This window comes from Hydractinia symbiolongicarpus, chromosome 7 (assembly GCF_029227915.1).
Source record: "Hydractinia symbiolongicarpus strain clone_291-10 chromosome 7, HSymV2.1, whole genome shotgun sequence".
NCBI lineage: Eukaryota > Metazoa > Cnidaria > Hydrozoa > Anthoathecata > Hydractiniidae > Hydractinia > Hydractinia symbiolongicarpus.
The window spans coordinates 7,931,298-7,947,635 of record NC_079881.1 but is presented as its reverse complement, the minus strand read 5'-3'; the positions used below and the strand labels follow the sequence as shown (position 1 = coordinate 7,947,635).

General features: G+C 35.0%; 2 protein-coding genes across 2 annotated transcripts; one reads left to right on the top strand and one right to left on the bottom strand.

The window, feature by feature from the left end:
* The first annotated feature begins 4,706 nt into the window (after positions 1–4,706).
* On the top strand, positions 4,707–7,315 carry LOC130649336 (homeobox protein Hox-B4-like). The gene is made up of 3 exons (XM_057455599.1): positions 4,707–5,330; positions 5,558–6,322; positions 6,771–7,315. The coding sequence occupies exons 2-3, from the start codon at positions 5,590–5,592 to the stop codon at positions 7,070–7,072; spliced, it is 1,035 nt and encodes a 344-aa protein (XP_057311582.1). The 5' UTR covers positions 4,707–5,330; positions 5,558–5,589; the 3' UTR covers positions 7,073–7,315.
* Positions 7,316–10,414: 3,099 nt separating this feature from the next.
* Positions 10,415–15,500, bottom strand: LOC130649334 (neuronal acetylcholine receptor subunit alpha-2-like). The gene is made up of 6 exons (XM_057455596.1): positions 15,170–15,500; positions 14,589–14,725; positions 14,399–14,443; positions 13,729–13,838; positions 11,939–12,061; positions 10,415–11,745 (listed from the first exon to the last, which is right to left on the bottom strand). The coding sequence occupies exons 1-6, from the start codon at positions 15,228–15,230 to the stop codon at positions 10,731–10,733; spliced, it is 1,491 nt and encodes a 496-aa protein (XP_057311579.1). The 5' UTR covers positions 15,231–15,500; the 3' UTR covers positions 10,415–10,730.
* Positions 15,501–16,338: the final 838 nt, after the last annotated feature.

The following is a 16,338-nucleotide window of genomic DNA, read 5'->3' as shown; positions in this document are numbered from 1 at the left end:
TAAAATTTCTATAGAATTACATTTTATAGATATAGTACTGTCATGAGAATTTCACAATTTGTTGGACATTTAGGACAATAAAACCAGTGATCACTTAACTTATTTATTTTTAATTATCACTACCAAACCAAAATTCGGTTGTACCTTTAGGCAATGGCCATCGTTATTTCGTGCATCTGTAGCACCAAATCGACAGAGCACTAGTACTAGAAAATATAATCTATAGGAAAATCAACAGCGGTGCTCAAACGTCGTATACATTTCGTATGTTGTCGCTTGGAGTGTTCCTTAGTAGAAGGAAATATGGCCACCAATTTACTGCATGGTTAGTAAATTTTACAGATACAGCGACAATACGCTATTATCGCAAAAAAATATTTGTATTGGCTCGTGGAAATCCACAATAATTCACTTATGAAACATATTTCGAGCATTGTTGCGTCATACATCTGCATGTCCGTGGTCGCACGCAAAGCATGCGCACCCACCAAAAGTACCAACAGCAACAAATTTTTAGACGTAATGTCTTTTTTTAATTACGGCTTCCCCACGATATCTTTTTACATATCATATTATCCCAGCAATTTTTCTATATTACAGAATACCTGTAAAAAATACGTACGTTCCTTTAAAAATTTATTTTAAGCACCAACTGCATGTATAACCTAGCCACACTCCCACATAAAACATGGGTGTGTAACCCATGGGAGGTTTAGGGTGAACCTTCTCTTTTTAAATACCTTCTTGCTTATACAGTTGTTACTGCATTGGCACTCGTTGCAGCTATAAATAGAAATTTGTGCCACCAAAGAAACGGGGATATCAGAGACGCGGGTTTATTTTTCAATACACAAAAAACAGAACGGATTTTGTTACATATTTTAATGTGTGATCGAATCAAAGGGAAACCATTCTGTTGTAAAAACGCATTATCGTTTCCAGAGCCCTTTAAAATAAAGTTAGGTTTATATCTCGATAAGCTCTGGGGACGAGGATGGCAAAAACACCGTTATCCATCCATTGTTTTAAAAGCATCTCCTTCACGGCACGTTTATGCCGAACGTCCAAATTTACTTTAATTATTGTATTGCTTTGCTACAAATTTATTTGTACGATTCTGTTAACACTTTTTATCTGCATAAAATGTATTTTATGATTTTAAATGGTTGCATTTTTTTAAATAAACAAGGTACCTAAAACAGAACTTAAGTATAAGTTTTGCATGAATTAAGGGGTTTTTTTTTTAGATTAGTATCCGATAAAAAATTTCGAAAATTGGGGCACATTTAAGGCTATTATTTCAGAGGCCTAAAATATTTCCAAGCCTGTCGGTCCCAACCATGGTGGGGCCTTTTTAGATACTACATATATTCCCCTCCCCCCCCCCCCCCTCCCCACACTTTCAATTTTGATTCGCCGACCCTGTTACGTGAACAATTTAAAACAGAAGAGCGATCCTCAGTGGCGTAAATAGCACGGAAGTTAATAATAATTTTACATGGAGTCTTAAAAATCACCCCGATTTTATTTAGAGATGGAGAAGACGCAAAGAGAGTTTAGATATACCCAAGGAATTTAAACTTGATGTGTTTCTATTCTTAGCGCTAATAAAACAAAGAAAACGTCTGGAACAGAAATGCTATCAAAATGATTAGTTGGCGTTCGTTGTTGTTAGTAATTCCAAAGATTAAATTCCATCCCTTGTCACATGAAAAACCCGTCATTTTTATTGGTTATATTTTCTGTGATTTTGATTGATATCCAGTCATGACAGGAATTAAAGTAAATTTCCTACCAAAAAAAACACGTCAACTGTAGACGTCTACGTAACGTTAATATGCATGTCGTTTGATACTTACAAAAGAAAGAATGTTTACGTTAAAATCTGTTTGACAAACAAGATGGAGGCGTTCGGTTATTTTCATCGTTTGTGTTTCAATAAACCATTCTTCGTCTTATTTGCATAACGTTACTTTCTCGTGCATTTATATTCTACATGCGAAAGATATTGAACAAATATTAACTTTGTTAATACGATTCGAATAAAAAAGTATATATGGATCGAAATGTTTGAAATATTTGTCTGCCTTAAGATGAATTGTGTACAGATTATTCATAGAGTCAAAGAAATTGTAAATAAACAAGCCGTAACATGATTTTCCAAGTAACAGTCCTACACGAGTTCAAAGTTCTTTATCTATTTTCAACGCCTACATACTAGTCTTGTGACTGTCTGAATAAGCGAGTCTTGTGACTTTCTAAATAAGCGAGTCTAATTTCCAAAAGTGTTCAACGCTTTGCTTTCTTGAAAACGACAAGTATTTATCAATACAGAAAAGGTTGCGGACCGGGGGACAGGGTCCCCTAGGTTCGCAAGCGAAACCAAGATTCCACTTTTAGTTGAAGAGTTTCCACGTGTTCCATATTGTTCAATCGCCTAAACAAAAAAGGTTTTGAGGAAATATGCCCCCGGAACTTCTGTATTAGCAAATCCGGAGTCTGTACTGGATGTAAAATTCCATGGAACGGTGGCATTTAATTAAATTTTGTTTGTAATCTAACGAACCGCTAAAACATGTTATAAACAAACTTGGTATCCGGCATTAGCATCTCTACCCATAGGGTATTAAAAGTGGTTTCCTGACCAAATGTGTACTTTTGCGCGGTTTAAGTGAAATCTTATAATGTTCTGGATAAAATTATGACTCAGCCCTCATCCCCGTTGTCAATTTTGAAACTGCCAGTTGAGACTAAACGTTTTCGTTTGCAAGTAAGTGCTTTAGACCAACAATTAAAATATATGTCCGTCTATTAGCAGACCGTTCTGTTTACGTTTAGGTAAGGGTTTATGTAGGGCTGTATGCAGGACTTTTTAAACTTCTCTTACATAAAGCACGAGGCGGGTGTATTAAGCTTGCGTATCTTTTAAGCACAAACATCAAAAATAAAATTACCTAAGTTAGAACGTAAAAATATCTCGTTGGAACCGATCGTTCGACCTACGTAACATGCTTTATTTAATATTCTTCAGGGCGTGTAAAGACCTTGCAAAAATGAGCGTTAACCACTTTTCCCGTGAAAACAAAGCACGGACTACAGATCGCAGAGTTTATCGATAGTTTAAGTTTATTATTCTACATGTAGGATAAGTAACAGGGATAAATTTTGGCATTCAATAATGGGCAGCTATTTGTAAGAGGAGTGGGCCATGGAAATTCCCACATGACTCAATACCAACGTGACAACCCCATCAAAACAGGCTAATTCTTGCTGCATTATTAGATTTGACCCTCAAATTTTAAAATAAATTCAACTATGGTAACAGTATCTTTCCTGTAAACATTTACCAAATTTGGCAACTCGAAGCCTTTATAAAAACCTCACGCAAATCGTTTAAAACTCAGACATCGATCAATTTAAAAACATGTACTCAACCTTTTGACCCTTTTTTAGGTATAATTGACTTATTTGTTTATTTATTTAACCAGTTTTAACTTTCTTATTTCCATTAGTAGTGTCATGAATTTGAATGAGCAAGAAAATATTGCGTTTATATCACAGGTTTACGCATTTTTTTAGAGGGAGGGGTGAGGGTTGGGATGGGTTGGCTGCTTGACATAGTAAAGAAATTTAAATGTATACATAGGTGCAACCGTAGACCTCTTCCATAGTAATTGATAGGAAAGAAAAAGGGGAAGTTAAAACACTCTAAAAACACTTTTCCATCTTTACTCAAAGGAATTTATCGAATAAGGCTGTGCCAAATAACTTGGTTCACACATAAATTTTGTCGTCAGCTAATGAGAATTTTTTATTGCTATTGTCCAGCGCACACATTAGCACAAAAATTCTTTGTTTATTTTCTACTCTACTCACAGGAAAAAAAAATTTTAAATGGAGTTCTAAAATGTGAACTTAATATCTTGCCAATTTCACAGGGTGACGAGCAGTTTCTCCGACAACAAATTAAATTTTTTCTGTATTTTCATATAGGTTTAGAATTCAAAAGAATGGAATTCAATGTAGAATATAAAATAAATAAATCAAAATAGCTTCGTTTTATTTCGCATTTGTTATTATTATTTTTTTTCTGTAATAATGTTTATGTTCCACGAGTAGGAAGTTTCTTCCCTTCATGTACCTTTACTTTCTCGCTTACTTCCGGTCAAAGTCAAAAAGGTTGTTAACAACGGGATAAAGATAATAAATCCGTTGGTTTCAACCTAGTTGTTCCTCTGTGTCTGCTGATATTTGTTGGAAGTCTGTACTGTCCCATAGGAGTGCGGCACTCGCCAGCACACCTACAAACTTCCAGGCGATTATAGGAAAGGGAGGTACTTTGAAATATCAAAAGGTATTTTATTACCAATAAAACCAAATTCTTTACTTTATTCTATGCCCACCCAAAATTTAGTCTGCCTAGATTTTTCATCCGTTTAAATTTTCTTAAATTTCTTGTCTTCAGTGTGTAATAATTTTCTCTTCAGCTCATTTCTTAAATTAAAAATACTAGTTGTTATACCCCCCCACCCAGAAGAATCCACTTAAATTTACCCATCGCTTTTCACAGCTACCATTTTTGGTCAGCTGAAAAAAGTCGCGTTAGACTTCAAGAACAGTCAAGTGGAAGGAAATTTTTTGTTATGTTAAAAAAATCCTTCCCACTTGTTTAATAAACTGTAGCCAGGAAAAGGGCCGAGCTGCTATAGGAAATCTCATCCTTTTTTTCAAGTACTTAAAGATGTAACAGCAGAAAAATTGTAAACAAAAAAAAAAGAGTGTAAAGTTTATATAAAAAGAGGGTGGTCTCATTACTTGGCTACCATCATAAATGTCCATTTAAAATGAGTGTTGTTTACTTTAAGTATCTTATAAAAGTCAAGTCGAAATCAAGTTATTTAAATGTTCCTAAATTCATATGATTGTCATGTCTTATTTTACTTTTTTTTATATCTATGTTTAAATATTTATTTCCCTAAAAGAAGGAACTATTTAGTGATGATATTTATTTTGTTTTTATTTATTTCTAATTATTTCTGTCTGTTTAATTTCATATTTACATTTATATAGTTTAGCTGAGTTGCGTAACTGAAACTTTCCCTGATACAATTCCCGCCCAGACGCGTTTCTATAAGTCCGTATAATATTTCTTTCGCATAGCTTTTTTATTTATTTATTTATTTATATTTTCACATCTTATTGATTTAACTTATTTCAATACGATAGACATAAAAATAAGTTGTTAAGCTAAATGTTAATAATACAATGTTCTTTTCCCATTTATGTCAAATAATTCACCACCACGGTAGTGACAAGACATACGGTTTGAGGTATATGCTTTTAGTTTGTTTCACGCATATGAGACGTGGTATGCCTTTTTAAGGTTATATTCTTTAAGAAAACTCATTTCATTGGTCAATTAAGATCACATGACTTCTTTCCAAATTTTTTTTGCACTCTCCAATTAACACTATAGGTTAGTGTGCGCATGCGCGAATTTTAATTCTTAATTAATTAATTTTAACTCTTTTAATAAAAGTTTTTTATTTTTTCAAAGGTAACACACTTAGACTAAAGTAACTTGACGCGATGTTGGTAAAGCCGACTAAACTAACGACGCCGTTTGGTATTGCCGATATCTTGAAAGATAAAACTGCTACAAGGCTGACCAAAAGAGAAAGCGCTTGGAGTCATCCCGAACACGAAGTTTTGCTTAAAAAAAGAAAGTTTACATTTTCCGATACGGTTATTAAAAACAACGAATACAAAGTTTCTTTTGAAAATAAAATTTACCCATGGAGGGACACGTCCTGTCGTCACGATGTCGCTGATAGTTACAAATCGCCGCCTAACGATTCTTTTAACGAATGTCAAATTCCTTATGGATTTACAGAATCGTTTTTACCGCCAAAAAGAAGCACAGGGCGTGCATACGAACCTTCTTATTATCAACCAAAATATTTCACATTTTCACCAAAAACGCCGAATATTTGTCGTTTGTCGGAGTTTCAACACGTTAAGAATTATATTGATTATCCGACATCAGCAATGCTATACGTAGAAAAATACAGAAAATCTTTAAACAACGAACTTTGCGATACATCCTACACTTTCAGTGACGCCGTTAGGCCAACAGATTACAAATTTGAAGGTTATTACACTTGCAATGAATTCATTTCACCTTGCTCATCGAAACCGTCGACGCCGGCATTTTGTGTCGGGCGCAAATCCGAATCGCCAAAGCTGGAAAATCAAGATATTGGGGAATGTCGAAGCAATAATAACGATGATGAAGTTTTTACGACAACAAGAAATAATGGAGGTAGAGAATAAGATTTATTTTCATACAATCAATACCGAAAATGTTTCCTTCGTGTCAAAAAATAAGATTTGAATGTGTTAGTTTTGTAATAAACGTGCAGTATCTATTTAACGCCCGCGTTCCATTAGCGCCTCATATAAAATGTCAAAAATTAAATTAACACCCAAGAAATTTACTTGCGAATCTAGTGTATTCTAATTGTTTGGCGTTTCTTTTATAACACAAGACGCTATTAAGGCGTTCACTAAGAATTAGACTCATTTTTCTAATTGTCTCGATAACCTTAAATTAAATGAACGCTTGGGAAATTCACTTGCTAATCTACTGTATTCTGATTGTTTGTCCTTTCTTTTAACAAAAAACGGTATTGAGGCGTTAACTAAGAATCAGACTCATCTTTCTAATTGTCTCGATAACCTTTTATAACCTAAAGATTTTCTGTTTTCAGCAACGCCGCCAACGCCAAAGTCAAGCCGCCCGACATTTAACGGTCATCAGATTTTTCATTTGGAAAAAACGTTCGAAAAAACAAAATACCTCGCTGGTCCAGAACGCGGGCGATTAGCAAAAGCTTTAAGAATGTCAGAAAATCAAGTCAAAGTTTGGTTTCAGAACAGGAGAACAAAATGGCGAAAAAAGTTGTCACGTGAGAGATCGTGCGAACCAATTGAAAGTTTGCTTGAAGAAAAACATTACGTTGCCTCAAGCTTGATAAATTTGTGTCACCATAGAAACTCTGGTGGATGCTGAAATGGGGTTTCCCACTTATTGTTTCCTAAGGAAGCTAAATTACAGTTTTTCATTGTCAAGAATAATAGAAGAATTACATTACTGTACATCCACTAATCTGGATGCGTTTTATACATAATCTGAAATGCCAAAAGCATCAAAACACCCTTTAAAAAACGAAAGTTGTGTTGTCATCAAAAGTTTTTATTGTATATATCGCTGTTAGTCAATATTGTCTCGATTAATAAACAAAATACCACCTTGTTTGTTTGCTTGTTTACTCTTTTGTATTAATAACATAATATGAGTATTTTACTAATTGTGACAAAAATTGTTGGCATACTCTTGCAATAACAGGCGTGCATATAGTCTCTTGCCTTTTTTTTTAGCATGAGAAAATGTATTCGCTTGTTTTCACCTTTCTACTCTAAAACATCACTATATTATGTATACCATCCCATTCGTAGGTTGAACTTGAACATATAGTGTTATAGGGTACTGTCACCTCATTGTCACAGTGAAGGTTTAGGAATTGGACGTAGACGTAGGTATTGCTATTTAAGATTCTAGGTTATTCTGCTAATTTCATACTCTTTAATTGCTAATTGTTGCTGATGTTAGCATGACCATTCTCCTAGAAGTTCAAGACTTTTACTCTGACGTGGTTTATTTAGTTGTGCGGGAGCGCTATGGTGATTGTCTATAGCAAATTTTTAATACTATCCACCTGACGTTCCCCAAGGAAGAGAATTTCCAGCCTATCGACAATTTGACCTTTTTGACCACGTTCAAAAAATGACGAGAAAACTACCGTTGTTTAATGAATTTTATCCAAGATGGTAGGCTTTTTGGGACTCCTTAGAACTATTGGGGAGTTTGATTAATCCAATCAAAATTTACAGCCGAAGAACAAGCCTATGAAGTCACAACCACTCCCCCTAGTAGGAACAGGATTAGAATAATAAAGGATGACTGCTTTTGAGAGGTTCCACTGTGTCTAAATTCTAAGAATTTGTATGATGTCAGCCACGGTTTGAAAGAGCAAAACACGTTTTTAGAAACGTGCTACTTATTCCGTTCGCTCTAAAGAAATGGGCCTAAAACATCCCTCCCTCCACCTCCTTTGTAATTTCTAAAGTTGTTATTCAGCAGACATGAACCTTAGCGCCAGAGTTGCCCAGACCTTAATTAACAACTTGGTCAAAAAAACCTGATTCAGCTCATTTCAGCGGGGATTGGGGTAAAGAGTGAGGATAGTGTCATCTCGATAAGAAATAAAATAAAAAATTAAGTTTAGAAAAGTGTTTAATGACGTCATCAACCCAACGGTTTTGGGCAGCGTAAAACACTTGTATATTTTCGCCGTGTGAAGTAAGCTTATATAAAACAACAAGCGTGCAGTTTTTGATTTTTTAACAAATAGAAAATTAAGTTTTTGAAATAAAAGATTTTGCGACTGCACGGGGGATAGAACTTTAAAACCACATCGGGACAAAACCTTTCTTAGTAAACAGAGCGTTTCTTTGGCGATCACAGGGTGGTTTTATTGGCCAGAATGGTCTTTTAACCCTATTCGGATTCCGCCCCTCTGACGGTTTTTTTTAATAACTCCTGATTGCTTTCTTATATCGCTATGATACTTACTGAGTTTAAACATTTATCTATTAGACACCTGCATGCCAAATTTTTAGGTGCCATACCTTTCAGAGGCTTTGATATTGGCCATTACTCGAAACTACCCCTAAAATCTCTATGAAATCCTTATAATAGGGAAAATATAATAACTCCTGTTAGGATTATCCTCAGAACTTGAAACTTGCAACACAACTTTGTTTCATCAAGAAGAATCATTTTAAATAATTTTGACACGTGACTAATCCGATTTCCCGATTTTGTCGGATTTTCCCCGAAAATCGGAAAAAAACGGATTTTCGGGCAATTTTTGGCAATTTTTTATTTGATCCATAAAAACCGGAAGATATGTTAAAAAAAATTTATTTAGCTTTCAGAAACTTTAAACAGAATGTAAAAATTCGCTCTAGAACAAAAGTAATTATATTTTAAGCAGATAGTGGTATTTTTAACAATTTTCAAGCTTCTGATGACGTCACAGGAAATGTGCTAACGTAAGCAAAAATTTATTGCCGCCATTCTGTTCCTTTTATGACGTACTATAAGTGTGCCAAGTTTGATTCAATTTGAACAATCCTATGAAAAGTTATTAAGGGGGGGGGGCGGAATCCGCCCCCCGGTCATAGTATGTTCGAAAAACCCCGGACCGAATAGGGTTAAAACAGAATTTTTTTAAAACATTGGTAACTTTATCGTTTGTTTATCAGAATACTTGTTTTTATAAAAACCTAGTTAAAGGGCGTGAAGGCTGGGGTCACAGAATATAAGAACCAAATAATGGTTTGTTTAATTGCACTTAAAAGCAGTTGTTTTAGAACGGTCACTTTTTCTTTGTACACACATTTTCTCACAATATAAAATAAATATAAGATCATCTATATCTCTTTTAATCCTAAAAATTTGATTATGTAGCCATTTTAAAGGCACTCTAGCTTGCCTGATGCAATGGAGCCCAGTAAACCAAAGTTGAAGCTAATTGTTTAAAATCATGAATTTTGATCACAGAGGCTCATCAGGTAAGAATTTTATAATTTTTATAACCAGTTAGCTAGCTAGCTTAACCTACCTTTCGCAGCTTTGCCTGTTTCAACCGTATGATACTACAGAAAAAAGCAAGTAGCTAACTACCAATACATTAAAGAGGCGTAAGTTTATATTTGGATAACTGGCTGTCACGTTTCTAGCAAAAGTTGAACTGCAAAAAGCCAGTGGCCACTGAAATTATAAAACAATCAACCATCGAACCAAAGAGATAAAATGAGGAACATTCTTTCGAAGTGCCCAATCACATTATAGTTCATTTTTCGACACCAAAGGTCGGTTTCCGTAAAAATCAACATTTGTTGTCCAACATCTCTTGTGTCACTCTGTTCTGCAACATGCGTTTACATTAAATTGGTAACTGCGACTTTTTAAGTCAATGAAAACCGATCTTGCGATTTCGGTAAATGCTTGACAATTTTATTTCTGTGATACATGTTGAGACGCAGTGTTCCACACACACACAGGTAATTTTTGCAATTTTTTCCAATCTGGAATCTCATATGGGATAATTTTTATAAAAGGTCAAGCCTTTATTAAATTTTTCAAAATTTTAGAGGGGGACTGTAGATAGAGGCTGACTTCTTATTAGAGAATTGACGTTATGTGTAAACGTAAGCAGGCAGTGGAAAAGAATTGTAAAAACGTTTGAATGCGGTTATCTTTTTTCAAATAAAAATAATTTTACAGTTTTATGTTGGAACCATACTCGCCCGATGCATTAACTTTATTGAGAGTGAACAAAACATAGAAGAATAATTTATAAGTACTAACAAGAAAATATTGTTGTGTGGTCGCTACTTTACAACGTAAAACAAATAAATAATAATAATTACCATATATGCTGTGATTATACAAAAAATAATGTAACATTTCGTTCTTCAATTAGAATTGAAAATGACTAACAAAGTCTTCTTTTACGTGGGCGACTAAGATTTTTTGCTAACCTGTTAAATTTTTCTTCAAGCTTCAACGCTTAAGACGTTCAAGTGTATTTTCCCGCCATTTAATGGTTAATTCTGTAGACTGGGACGAGAATACAAATTGCTGATAAAAACACTGTCAGCAAAAACAGCCAGAAAAAGATTCGATCTAGAACTTTCGCTAGAATACGCCATTGTTCCTGCGTGTCTTCCCGTTGTTGTTTGTGACGTATTGTTGACGTAATCATTTTCACCTCATTCAATATGCCGTCCAAAGTGTTTTCTTCAGTTTCGTCGCCATCGCCATTTCGCATTTTCATTCGTTCTGCCATCATCAATTCCACGCTTTGTCTTCTCTCAACTTCATTTGAATAAAATCCGTTATTATCTTGATTTTTGTGTTCGCCATTTTCCATATTGGACTTGTTTAAGCTGCCATTAATGTTGTTCAACTTGTTGTCATAGTGAAATACTTCGTCTTGAAAGTGACCGTCTTCCAGATTACAGGTGACGCGTATCCCCAAATACTTTGCCAACTTTCTCAAAAATAAATCTTTCACCCATTCTGGCATGGGAGTTGTTCCCTTTTCGTCACTTCTATAGTGGATAATGAGAACAACGCATGTCGTAACGAGCGAAAATGCGCTTTCGGCCATTACAACCATATAGAATATAGCAAGTACCGGAATGTTATCGGAGTTGCGAGGTAATGCATCGCTAACAAGCTGCAAAAACACAGCAACTGCAAGTAAAATTGTGATAGTGAGAGAAATTCGTTCTCCACTTTCAGGTGGTAGGAAAAATCCAAATAAAATTGTCGTAACAAGAACCAAACATGGCGTAATTACGTTAAAAACATAGTAAAGTGGTTTTCGTAACAATATCAACGTGAACGTAACATCCATGAAGGGTTCCTTACAGCATTTATATTTGACGGAATTGATAACATTCTTTGTCCCAACAATATCCCATTCTGATGAATTCACATATTGCGAAGTGATCAGGGGCCTGATATCTTTTGATAAGGAAATGCCCCCTTTGTCAAAGGTCCAGGAACCAAACTTCATCTTACATTCTTGCTTGTCAAAAGGAAAGTATCTAGAAGAATAACAAGTAAATAATAACGAAGAAAAAGAGCTACATTTTATGTCATTCAATTTTGAAATATAACTTTGTTGACGCCATATATATTTCCGATCGTCCTATTTACCGGTACCGAATTACTGCCCTTTTTTAAATTGTATATGACGTTGATATTCATCTAGACATCTAGGTGAGGAAGTCTTCTTACCTTATATCGATATCACACGTGCTAGTAAAAGTAGCAGGTGCTAACCAAACATGAGTGCCATCACTGTGTAAAGAGATTCTTGTTTTATATTTGATCGTACCACCAGTAAATGAATCATCAGCGCTGAAACAAAGTGTTGACGTATAATAAAAACACAACCTCCTTCCCAGCGCCCGTTGTCTCTTTCTTATACCGGGACGGTGAGGTCCCGAAAAAAAGATACATGATGCGCTGGGGACAAGGTTGGTAAGAACAGTTAGACAAGTGCAATGCCATTTGTAATAATTGGTCTTGTAATGGTAACCTTAAGAAGCGAAAACAAAAAAATGAGTATATAATAAAAGAGCTAAAGTAATCTGGGTTTTCACTTGGACTACATTGGTGAATTTTAGTGGTGTGTCAAAGACCATTAGGCGTAATTTACTGACCGCGAACCTTGGTGCAATCCACTGACCGTTTTCTCTTGGATCACATTCAGGCAAAAATCTCCACTAAGTTCTGCGGGACAAAACAACTCAGGGACCAAGAGACCCTGGGGACGAAGATGTTTGACTCGACGCAACTTGAAAAACACATATCTTAATGTACGGCACCGAGCTGTGCCACAAAGCTGATTTAGTTGTGCAACACGTTCGACTGTAAAAAAACTGAAGTGAATTAAATTGAATAATGTTTGTTAAGTACAGATACCTTTTTATAATCTTAAAATTTTGGTGCTATTTAACAGCTGACCTTGGCTCGTATACTATTCCGAGACAATTCCGAGGCGTGCTTAGGTGTTATGAGTATCGCAGCTTATATAATGCCACCATTTATTGCAACTTTTACAATACGATTTGGAAAGATTTGTAATTAAAGAGTTACCAAATTTTGACGCTACTGCTAGGAGTGTTGTAGTTGTACAGAAAAAAGTGAATTGGTGGTGAAATCCATGCAATCCTTCCATCATAAATAAAGTTTGTTCACTGTATATAAAATGCAGCAAGTACACACTCGTCCCCGGGTGTTTTGCCTTTTTTTAATATGAGAGAAGACGGCGAAAAGGCGAAAACCTAGGGTGGCTAGTACAAACTTTCGTGTTAAGATTATCTTTTTCCCTTTCGAATCAAGAAACATTAGTCACCAGTCTCTTTATTTTTAGCAACTAATTCCGTAATGTTAAGGATAATGGTCACTGATTTAATTAAAAAAAATACTGACAAGGAAGTTATTCATACAAATCACGTATATCGTAGATCTGAAAATTTCATTCAAAACATAAACTTCTGGCTGTGACATTACGTCAGTCGCCTGGTAACTAAGGAGCTTTATGGTGGGGAGTACGGATTTTGATATTGTAGTTGTTGCTAAGGATTTCTCAACCCACAGAATAACCGGCAGGGAATTGTAGAAGCGTTTATATAGTATTAGAAATTCCTATTTTGTATCATAATTCCTGATACCATACAAAAATTCGTCATTGGACATTTTTTAATCTCACCTGCTTTAAATGAAGTTTTAAAATCAAATATTATTCAGTTATTACCAGGAGAAAAGAATATTCTTTTTTCCAAGGTTATTACAAAAAAATAGCATTTTTTTCATCATAAAAGATACCCCCAAAAACTCTTCATTTTCGGTTGTGTCTTACACTAGATCTATCAGTTTCCAACCTCGTTCCCAGGGCATTTTCCCTTGTTGATGAAGTTGACAGCAGCGAAAATTGTTGTCGTTGGACACTCGGTAGTAACGGTCCGGGGGCCGCAAGACCCTGGGAACAAGGTTGATCAGTTGCCGCTGAATGGACTTACTTGTTATAAAGAACAATGTCGGGCGACCATACTAAGTGTCCTTCAACTTGAACAGTCTTTAGATTATCAAACTTTTTTGGGTCCCACTTCAACAACATGTTTGTCCATTTCTACAAAGAAAGAAAGGACGGAACTAATAATTAGAATTTCTCCTCTGATAGACATTCACACTAGACCATAAAAACGCGAAAAAAAAAACAAAAAACAAAGAGTGGATAAAAACGACGTAGGAGAATTATATACGGATAATCATATTATATCTCTATTGGATAATCTGTGAAAAAATGTTATAATTACTTATGAAAGGAGAAAAGGAAAAAAGAATAAAGAGAAAATGGAATTTAATACACTGTACAGACGTGATCGATGGTATAAATCTGCTCAAAAAAAAGATTCATTCATTCTCGACCTCAGAACTCTTTGAGAGAAATCTCAGGTTTTAATCTCAAAGAGCTCTTGGGACGAGAATAAGATTCATCATCCTTTTTCTCATACAATTTATTTTTTTCAGAAAAATTTTATTTTCATAACTTTGATATTATTTCTGACAAATTATCACAGTTTTTGTATTTTTTACGAAAGTTCACAGATCGCAAATCAAAGAAGTGTTGTGTTGGCGTTTTATTAGATCAGAATGGATGTTGTACAAATTTCCCAGTAAAAATATTACCTGGCGAACCCACATTTTTGTTGTTACAAATTGATTTCTATCATCCTGAAAAAAATAAAAGTTTACAATTAGTATGGCCATTTCTGCCATTTTAAAGATCTCACTATTCGATAAAGAATTAAACTATTCTCATTAAAGAAACACACCATTCCCAACAAAGAAATCTACCCCTTCTAAGTAAGAAACGTACCACTTTGATAAGTTGCACAAGCTCAATACCAAATGTTGCATTCACTGAAATTGAAGGCAATATTACTGGTCGCGCTTGTTTACTGTAATTTGTAAACAGATAGTCAATCAAATCCTGCTCCGCATTTCGCATAACAGCTAAAAGAAAAAAAAAATTTATATTTTCATATTATGTAGTAATTGGGGTGAAATGAGGGGTGAAATGACTAGGGTTGACTCGCGTATGATCCACTTTTAGCTAGTAGTGGGCTAGTGCGAATTTTTTTTATCAATGCATAATAAATGAATTTTTGTGAAAGGCCATGAATTTTTCTTAGAAAACAACATTTACATTTATAAACTTGTGCGCATGTTACCGTCGCACCAAGATTGGCTCAACTTGGTAAAGCGACTAAGTCATCTAAACAAGTTACCCGGGCACATGTAATTGCATATTCCTGGTGATATGGCGGCTTTGTGCATTTCAATACGTTGACTCGCTTGAAATTTTGACGGGAATAACACAGCCGGCCCGCCAGAATATTATAGACGTGGAAAAGCCCTAGAAATGAGGTTGGTAATAAAGGTGAAAATTGAACTCACCTAACGTTTGTGGTAAGGTCAGCAATGTAACAAAAATAACTATTTCTTTCAAAATTCTCATTTTATGTTCTAAAAAAAAGACAAAGTAGATGGTACTCCATATCCTTACGTATCGTCTTTATTGCTGTGATAACTCTAATGTGTAAGGAATGAAATTTGTATCGGAATTCGAGAAAGAACTACAGGAAAGAGTCCTGGAAATATACAAAAGAATCATTTAAAATTCCTATGAGAAAATGCAGTGTCGTCTCCGAAACCAAACCAGGATTTTAATCTCTCACTTGTCTGATCGCCTATGCTGTCTACCAAATGTCCGATCTCAACTGATTCGTCATATATCCTTACTCATATCAGATATTTTTAAAACCGTATGGACTATAAAACATTTAAATACAGCTCTCTCAATATAAATGGACGTTCCATGAGATTATTGTTCCCACTTGCAAAAAATCAATATGTTATATTGTGAGAGCTTGCTATGATACACTGCAAACGCTGTGAGATAAAGCCATACCATGATAGTTTGTCAAGTCGTTTAAACCTAAACCCTTTGAATTGTAAAAATTATTTCACATAAAAGAGACCCGAGTTTGAAGTTCATTTTCGATGAGGTATTACTTAGTAATTGTCGTAGTAGTAAATGCTAGTAAATGACTGCACGCGGCGTAAAGAATTTTTAATTGTACATGAGTATGGAGATATAGACATGTTTTTATTTGCTCTCCAAAGTCTTCCTGCTATCCTAGAAACAATGTTAACATCATCTTATTTATCATACTTTTTCATATTAATATTACGCTGTCGCACACTCTCAACCTCTCAAGAAAAAGGGAAAATCCTGGGGACGAGGTTGTTGCATTCTTCACCTTAAGAGAATAAATTTTTGCTAAGCTAAATTTCGCGTATGTCTGCTGTATAAATACCCCTCCTCTGTTTGTGTGTGCGCGCGGGATAATAGTCGTGCCACAGAAACAAGAAGCATTAGTATATGCATAAAATAACAAATGCGATATATTTTTACCGACTTTGTTCTGACCGCCCAAAGGTCAGGAAACTATCAACCTTGTTAGCAATGTTTGATCATGTAGCTGTCTTCAACCTTGTCCCAGAAGAACAAAGCAAATCATACAGGTATTTGTAGTCCTGAATGTCCCCTTATCTTACGAAAA

What these genes read in the sequence shown, in the direction of transcription:
- LOC130649336 (XM_057455599.1), top strand. Translation starts at nt 5,590, where the DNA reads ATGTTGGTAAAGCCGACTAAACTAACGACGCCGTTTGGTATTGCCGAT. An exon ending in GACAACAAGAAATAATGGAG is followed by an intron (nt 6,323 to 6,770) that starts GTAGAGAATAAG and finishes TTCTGTTTTCAG; the next exon opens with CAACGCCGCCAACGCCAAAG.
- LOC130649334 (XM_057455596.1), bottom strand. Translation starts at nt 15,230, where the DNA reads ATGAGAATTTTGAAAGAAATAGTTATTTTTGTTACATTGCTGACCTTA. An exon ending in TTGTGCAACTTATCAAAGTG is followed by an intron (nt 14,444 to 14,588) that starts GTACGTTTCTTA and finishes TATTTTTTTCAG; the next exon opens with GATGATAGAAATCAATTTGT. An exon ending in ACGTGTGATATCGATATAAG is followed by an intron (nt 11,746 to 11,938) that starts GTAAGAAGACTT and finishes TTATTCTTCTAG; the next exon opens with ATACTTTCCTTTTGACAAGC.